We start from the raw sequence: 9,059 nt of genomic DNA on the forward strand, positions 1-9,059 counted from the left end.
CGATATAATTTTTTTCAATAACGGTGATATGATTTTTAAACACATTTCCGATATTTCGATATACATTACCACTGTTTTCCATACATTGATTTATTTGTGGCGTTTGACTTCGTTGAATAAACATGAGCACTTAACGTTACAAAATCGAAACACGGCGCAGGTGTTTTATATGAATGAATCTCTGAAGGGAACCGACTGTCTTCAGAAAAATTTCGATGGCATTTTCATTTTATCTATTAAAGTAGCGTTCATTATAGCACATATAAATCTTGCTTTGGTATATAGAAGTAACTCTTTATAACCTTTTAAGTTTGCTCAACAAATCAACACACAAGTTAAAACAAATGAAGAAAGTTCTACATCATTATGTCAATACTTACATTAACCTAAAATGCAAGTGGATTGCATGTGGATACACCAAGTAAAAACAGTTTTAATTTCAAGTTCATTGAACATATTATGTTTGATGAAAGCACAGACCAACTTTAATTAAGCTGATACAATTTTTCCATAAGTTGAGTAAACTCAAAAAATCCTGAATCAGGTGCCTCAAGTTTTCAAGTTCTTTCAATTTCTGATTTTTTTTACAGTGTACCTCAATTATTTGAGTTAAAGGTGCAGTAGGAGATCTTGGAAAATGCTAACTTTAGCCTGATAGCACTGAACGAACGTCCAACCCTCCCTGCAATCGCCGTCCAAAGCCACGCCCCCTGAGCGCATGAACGCACACACAGACCAGACAACCAGAGACAACATTACTACAATACATCATGTGTTATTAACCGGCACCGGTACAATACCAGGAAGGAAGGTCAGGTTGTTGATGTTTGCAAATACACATGTTGACAGGCAGGTAGGAAAGCCAATCAAAATGCTCGGACCGAGCTTTTTGATTGGACGAACATTTCTTGGTCCTACGCCTTCCACAGAATATATAAATACATATAAATACATTTAGACAACTTAACTTAATGATTGCTATCGGGATGTGAAGAGACTTTCAACCAGCATAACAAAAAAATGTTTCTGAAGACAATCACCTATTGCACCTTTAATTTGGTCGTAAAAAGTGGTTGTCACCTCTATTAATAACCTAAATCTTAATGTACAGAATGAAATTAACAGAAAAGAGACAGCCATATATAGCGACTGCTGCTGACAACAGAAACACATACGCTCACCTTAACACACACTTCCACGCAATGCAAATATTGCACTTTGCCACATAAAAGCCATTGTAATTGGAAGACTCATGATGTGTTTGTCTAACAAGCTGCTATAATGTGGCAATGATGTCAAAGCTTGAACGACAGGAGAGGAAATGGGCCATCTATTCCAACAGATTAGGTGTCATACAAGACATAACAAATCCTCTCTTTTATATAGACACAAATATACACAGATTTAAACACTCCATGAGCTGGAAGATGTAAGACCTCTCTTAAATGCAACCACAAACTGGAAATTAGAAACGTCTATTGAGATCACTAATGAAAAGCCAATTTCACTGGTTTGATTTGCATGCCTAATATAACCGCACAGTATTTTAATTCAAATGATGTTTATATTTGATTAGAGTAACCCAAATGACAATAGTATTAATGACAGGATATGAGGTGGCAACTGTCACTTAATAACTGGTGTGTATGACATGCATTGAGTCACTGTCATGCATTAAAATAAAGCAAAACAAACAGGAACCGCAGACAATAGGGTCAATATATGAGGTGAAGGAAACACATACTGACACACACATCATCCTCTACACTGATGACATCAATAAGATGTCAGTGAGATTTCTTCCATCCTGACTTCTTAATCTTTTTTCATACACACACACACATACACTTAAACATTCTTAAAGCAAGGCCGTGTTTGCTTAGCTGAGAGCCATTATTCATGGGGATGAAATGGAGCATTCCCTGAACAAAGGGGGGGTGAATCCTGTGAATCATCAATATGCAATATCTCAGAGTTCGCAGTGACGGATGACTGCTCAAATTATTCTTCATGCACACAGTGCATTTATACAGACTCAAAGCTGTTGTACCAAAATCAGTTCTCCACAAACAATCATCACTTGCTTCTAAAATAAGCAAATACAAAAGGAGAACAAGATGGGACAAGAGAAACAAGGGTGAGGTATCTGCCCTCTGGCACTGCTTGCAAATATGCTGCAATCCAGCAGCAGCCTTCTCATGTGGAAATATCAGTCTGCCTCTTTGCCATTTTACTATTTTTTAAGGTGACTGCACAAACGTTTTGGATATAGTATTGGTCAACATGATATTTTATTTTTTTCAGTTCAATTATAAAGAGTAAAATGAGAAAATTTCATAATCATGTTCATTTTACAAAATGTATGTTTTTCATCTTTAAAGGGGTCATATGATGCGATTTCATTTTTTCCTTTCTCTTTGGAGTGTTACAAGCTCTTGGTGCATAAAGAAGATCTGTAAAGTTGTAAAGACTAAAGTCTCAAATCCAAAGAGATATTCTTTTTTGCATCTACAATAGGTGGTAACTGCATAAAAACAATTAGATTTTAAATTATTTACAGCTCTTACAATTCAAATAATTAAATAAAAATGTTTTAATTAAATACATTTTAATTATAATATATAATATAATTATAATATTTCATTAGAATATTCAGGTGAAAAGTCAATGCATCAATGCATTTTCTCTGATTTAATTAATTCAAACCATTTATATATAACTTGTATAAAATATATATAAAGTGTTTTGATATGTATTATAATATTTGATTATGTAAACATTGTATAAAGTATATTCTTATATTTTTATATGTATGAAAATGTAGCGTCTGCGTAGGATCATGCATGATTTTTGGGGTTTTATGGTTTAAGAAGACCCTTTTAGCTTTTGACATTTGCATATAAATTACAGTCCTGGTCCCAGACGTCACACTTATATGGGTACTAAATGTCACAATACAAATTATTTTGTTAAAATGAAAAACATCTTAATCAACATATTAAAATTTGATGACGTAAAATTGACTTGAGACCAAAATCATCTCTACCCTTATTTGACAAGCAGGCAACATAAATGCATCAAAGAATGCTTAAATCTATCTCACAGTTACACTTTAACAAGTCAGTGAGAGACAGAGAGTAAATGAAAAGCCCAGAGGAAGAATACTAGTGGAAGAGAATGTACATAAAAGAAATTCTTTAGGCAGAGTGAAACTCAATTTGTGGAAGGTAAGTGGAAAAAACAAAAGGGTTTAAAACTTAAGAGGAAGCAGAGAGTTGCACAAGACGTTAAAAAGAGATATGGAAAGCCAAACGATTGATGTATGAGGGAGAAGGAAACAGCAAGCACAGGGTAATGGGTTAAGGGAGGCAGAAGGAGACAGTCAAAAGTTCTCCTTTACCCGTCTGTGTTCTTAAGTGAACTGGTGGAACGAGACCGGGGCTTCATGATAATGCTCATTCTGGATGTGGATTTCCCTCTGCTAGCGGCTACAGTAAATCCCAGCAGTGTGTGTTTGTTTTCAGTCCTCACGTGTGTCTCCGAGCATGAACATAACTCGGTCAAGATGGCCCTGCCTCTGTTTGTCCGACTGACAGAAGCCCCTCGTGTCCCGGGACTCTCAAACTGACCAGACAGGCGTTCCAGTGTTTCTGCCACTCAGCAATCGGCTGCTATAATGCAAGACAATCTGCCTCTCCCCCACTCGCTATCTGTCCTGAAACTCCCACCCTGTGTACATTCCTCCCTCCCTTCCTGGCTGGCTGCAGGGCTCACTGCTTGGACTCGTGTAGTCATGACGTAGTCGGGGGTAGGGCGATCCTCATGTTTGATATGACTGAATGGTGGGGGCAACTTAACACCTCAACTCGTGAGGTTTCAAATAACAGGGAAAAATGAAAGGTAAGTGATCCCAACGGATGTTTATACTCCCTAAAAGTGGTTGGAAGGAGTTGTCCAGTAGTATGAATTCATGCTGAGTCAAAAGATTTAGTGTGAAATTGCATATCCTGTGTAGCCTGGAAATTCAAAACCACTTCATCTACACGAGTCATTCACAATGGACTTATTTAAAGCACTTTCACATACTGTGCAATGACCAGCATGTAATAATATAAGAGTCATTTAATGCCCAAAACAGACAATGAGGGCTCTTCAAACATCACTGAAAAGTAAAAAAAAAGACTAGTACTCAATGTCATGTACCACTTTTCAATTAGAGAACTCTTCAACAAAGAAAACTGAACACATGTGGCTGTGCTTGTATAGTTTGCGGCAGCTAGTCTCACGCTGCGACTAACGGTTCACACATTAACGCATGAGCCTTAAGAGGTGTTCCAGTGACGCATGATATGTGTCAACCAATGACAGCGAAGCAGGGAGTATCGCTTGCAGCTCTGCTCACTCGATGGTTTCAATAAACATTTAGACAACAAGCTTGATTTTATCTTCAGTGAAAGTTTACAGATGTCTGATGATAAAGTAATTGGCTTAGGAGAAATTAGTTCTAAATGACAACAAACAGAAAAAGAGACTTTCATGGTGATTGTGTGTTTGTCTCACTATGTATAGAAACAGCAAAATAAATATCACAGGCTATCAACAGCTGATCTAAGTTTGTGCGCATCATTGCCCCCTGTTGTTCACAAGAGATTAAAGCAGATAGTACTAGATCAAATCATGAACATCGCCTAACAAAGTCAATTACAGAGAATAAAAACAGAATGTAAACAATTAAGTGTTCATTTCAAGTGCTGTGGAATTAACCAACACTGTATCGGGTAATGAGAACCTGCTATTGACAGTGATTTAACCTTGCATTTTTTGAAAGGGAAAAAAAGGATGTATTCCAAATTTAAAATGGATTGAAAGCTTTTCTGTTACTTTTTTTTAAACAATAATCTTTTTTATTTCCAAATCAGCAACAAAGACTATTTGCAAGATATAAATATATTAATCTGCAATCTATATATAAATTAGGGCTGTCAAAATGGCTGAAAAACTAAATTAGAATTTTGTACTTAAATATTATCAATATTCGAATTATATTCGAATTTAAAAGGCATAATTTCAGTTAGGGGGGAAAAAAGCTTTTGGCTCTTTAAAAAGTTGAACTTATATTAATTTTCCATGGCTCTCTCTTGTGCGAGACGTGAGTGCAACGGTGATAGATGTCCCTCTAGAAAATGCGATAAATATGCGTTCTGTGTGAACGGTTTGGTTTCGGTTTTGACGTAAACAACATCATCTCAGCATTGATATTCTTTTTTCGCGCAATATTTTGAATGAACAACGTAGCAGCGCCGCATCTAGTGGGTTCAACTGGATAGACTAACAAAAACATTAAAATGCAATGACACTTACATGGTCGTCGCATTTCGTGCTTCACTGATAAGGCTGCCTGACGCACACCTAAAATGTGGATTTTTATTTTAAATTCGATGAATATTCGAAATTCGAATTTTTTTTGACAGCCCTAATATAAATTAAAAAATATAAATGAAAAAGATACCAATAATCAATTAACTGTAAATAAAAATTGGTAATATACAAGAGTAAGATAATATAAAAATATTTTTTATAGCCATATCAGCAACAAAGAATATTTTCATAGAAAGATGAAAAATGGAAATTGGAAAAGGTAACATTCAGAAATAGCATGCTATTATTTTTTTTCTTTTTCTTTTTTTTTTGCTTCAGCCAGCAGAAATCGTAATAAACAGACTGTTTTACAAACATTACAACTTATAAAACACGTGACAACTAAACCCGATATCAACATGCCCACTTGTCATTTATGCAACTTAAGCCAAGGTTCAATTATATAATGTGTCCCAGTGCGGTTTTATCATGTTTACTTGTTTACCCAAGAGAAATTACAATAATATGCACTAGAAATTTAGCTTGAAGAATCCTTAAGACAGTTATGAAATCAGATGACCACTGCAAATAAATAAATACATTTTAAAAATCCCCAAAATTAGGGGTGCTCCGACTGATTGGCTACGATAATCGCTTGGGAAGTTTGATCGGGGGTCTCAATAAAGGCCGATTTCATAAACCGATCTCAATCTCTGTCCGGCATGGGTAAAATAATTATAATAAGGTGAGGTACAATTCATATTTCTTTATTAAATGACTTTCAAGGTAATATGGAAACTTTCTGTGAGACGTAATTTCACAAACAGTGTGAGTGAATCACCTCGCTCTCTCTCTCTCTTCCTCTCAAAATGTGCAAATGGCTTCAAATCACCACATCGCGTCTACACTATAAGCAAGCTGCACACTGCACAGTTGACACAACACGAATTGTCACTTGCACAATCAAAGCAATGTCGCATCGTCACTAAAGTTTATAATTTGCATTTATTTTTAAGTCTGGCCAGTGTTTAAACCATTCAGCACTCTCCTAGAGACGGTGCGCTCATGAACACTCAAAGGGCACACACACATAAGGCCGCCTCACATACAGCTCATGAAATCAGGCTTGTGCTGTGCGTAAGCTATTGTGCAGCAATTGCCCCATTGTAAAAACAAGAATGCACTGCATGATCAAACATCTAGGTAAGATAATTATATATTTTTGAAAAATGTCTAACAAATGCAGATTAAAAAGGTATGCTGTAAACCATATATCTGATTAATGTGCAAGTTTTTATGTACCTGCGTGACTTGAACCAGCGGTTCCTTTTCTTGCCTTTCAGTGAGTTTATATCAAGCTGGCAGCCGTTCCGAGTGAAAGTGCTAAGAAAGAGAGAAAGAGGAGAACCGCCAGGAGATTCACTAGCCATGGTGTCCTTAGGAAACTAACAGCTTGACTGACCCCAACTAAGAGCTTCAGCTTTGTGTGAGGAAAATGTCCACGTCACTACTCTGACCTCATCCCATAATCCAATAACACCTGTCTGGCCTTCTCGCATCCAACTGCCATGTCGGTAACACAAGCTTCTGTGCTGGTAAACTGTACATGAAACTATGTCACTAGACAGTAATCATAGTAATCAGCTTTAAAAAAAAAAAAAAACATTATAGTTTTGTAAACTTGTAAGAACAGTTCTATGTGAAAAGCCAAAATCAGGAGCTTTATCCTCCAAGCATGCAGTAATAGTTCTGACAAGTGTGGTTCGGGACAGGATTAACTGAATTTCAATTGAGATACTAGAAGGTGCTTGTTTCACAAGTCACAACTGTTCATATATGTTCAGACTAAGCATCTAAAAATGTAACAAAATTCAAAACATATTTGAATACTTATTGATATTTCAAGCTAAAGTTTTTTCTTGCACTCAAAAGTATTCAAATGTGACAGGGCTAAAGTCTAAAATGTGTAATTATTCAAATTAAATTAAATGAATCATTTAAATTAACAAGCTGTTATGAAATTCACCAGAGTACTTTGTTACAGTGCCATAAACACCATAAACATTTAATAATCAATATTGAAATATATATATATAAAAAAGTGTTTCTGATATGAGTTTTTTAATGATTTAGGCAAAAGGCCCCAGGGATGATATGGAGGCAATTGTGATATGGCAAAATTAGTCATTTTCAAGTAACAATCAAGTAGAAACTTATTCAAACTACTTAAGCAAATGTTAGATTAAATACTATATTAAATGTGACAACTTTGTGACACAAAGTTCTGTGGTAGCGTTTCTTTCCATTTAGTGCTTTGAAAGAAAATAAAAACTCTATGCCCTGGTCTTAAGCCTTGTTAAAGTTTTGACCCATACCCTAGAGTGTCTTTGTGTCATCAGCAAGGTCATCTATGGTTTAATGTGTTCAACTGAGGTAAGGTGAGAAGAACATTTTAAATGTTTATATGTGTGGCCACCAGCTGCTTTAAGTACTACAGTGCATCTCATCCTCATGCACCAGATTTGCGAGTTCTTGCTGTGAGGGGTTACTGTTTTACTCAACTCTTTCATTAAGGCAAGTTCTCAAACACTTCTGGGGGGACACTTGGTTACATGTGGTTTGCCACTGCGAGGACAATCAGCTGTCCTTCCTCCCTGTAGAACTTTTTTAGGCGCCTTACATTATGGATATGGCAGTTTATTGCTCTGGCCACATCTGCAGTCCTCATGCCTCCCTGCAGCAGGACACAATTATCTCTTTAACTCTTTCCAATAAAGATCTGTAAAGCTTATTTTGATTTTACAAAATTATCTTTAAAATACAGTATCCTGAATAGGGGAAAACATTTTTTTTTGCTGAATTTATATACAGACATACACATTTAATATTTATATTTTATAACATTTAGCATTACAGCATTTAATTAACTTTTTTTTTCAAGCCAAAATGCATCCATGCAGTCTGCATGCATCCATCCAAGTGCTGCATTGATACCAGATGGCAAGTGTCTGGAAATGTACTGCTTCATCTCCACATGCACTCATCACACTCCCACTCACCTACAACCAATTATTAGTAAAAATAAATCATCAGGAGTTGATCTAAGCAAAACCACACATGATATTAAAAGTGTTGAATATGTTCTAAATCTGATAAATGTGCTAAACCTCCTACTCATAATTACTTGGATGAAATAAACCCATGCAGAGACAGACTCAACATTAGCAGCTGATGCCGTCTGAATGAAGAAGCAGAACGCAGCATGATTTGAATGGGTCTGTGCTACTATACAGAAAAAAAAATCCAGTTATATAAAATCACCTTGATTTTTTTTCTCCTGAAAACTGAATTTATACTTCGCATGTTATGTGACATGTCCTTTACCTGTTCAAGTCTGTGTTTCAGTGGTAGTGTGTGTGCGTGTGTGTGTGTGCGCGCTTTATTTGCATTAGCATAAGGCACATATCTGATAGTGATTCTCTGTTGCTGAGCATTTGTCTTTGGCACAATACACACCGATTTACTCTCTCTCACTTGCAAACACACACACATTCAAATTTTTCTCAATGTGTACTGTAGTTATTGACACACACTTGCTCCGTGCTGGACTGCACAAATGTCAAAACAATGACATATATTACAGTTATTAGTAGTAATGCTACAAATATGAATCTTTTTATGAATTAACACACATTTGTTAT

General features: G+C 36.0%; 1 protein-coding gene across 1 annotated transcript in view; it reads right to left on the reverse strand.

Annotated features, from left to right (window-relative positions):
- LOC107743883 (cAMP-specific 3',5'-cyclic phosphodiesterase 4D-like) overlaps positions 1 to 6,798 on the reverse strand; it is a 28,826-nt gene extending 22,028 nt beyond the window's left edge. Inside the window, exon 1 of the mRNA XM_016557335.1 lies at positions 6,661 to 6,798. Coding sequence (XP_016412821.1) covers positions 6,661 to 6,788 — 128 coding nt within the window. The 5' untranslated portion in view covers positions 6,789 to 6,798. The remainder of the gene's footprint in view (positions 1 to 6,660) is intronic.
- Between the last annotated feature and the right edge of the window lie 2,261 nt (positions 6,799 to 9,059).

This window comes from Sinocyclocheilus rhinocerous, unplaced genomic scaffold (assembly GCF_001515625.1).
Source record: "Sinocyclocheilus rhinocerous isolate Xijiao unplaced genomic scaffold, SAMN03320098_v1.1 scaffold377, whole genome shotgun sequence".
Lineage (NCBI taxonomy): Eukaryota > Metazoa > Chordata > Actinopteri > Cypriniformes > Cyprinidae > Sinocyclocheilus > Sinocyclocheilus rhinocerous.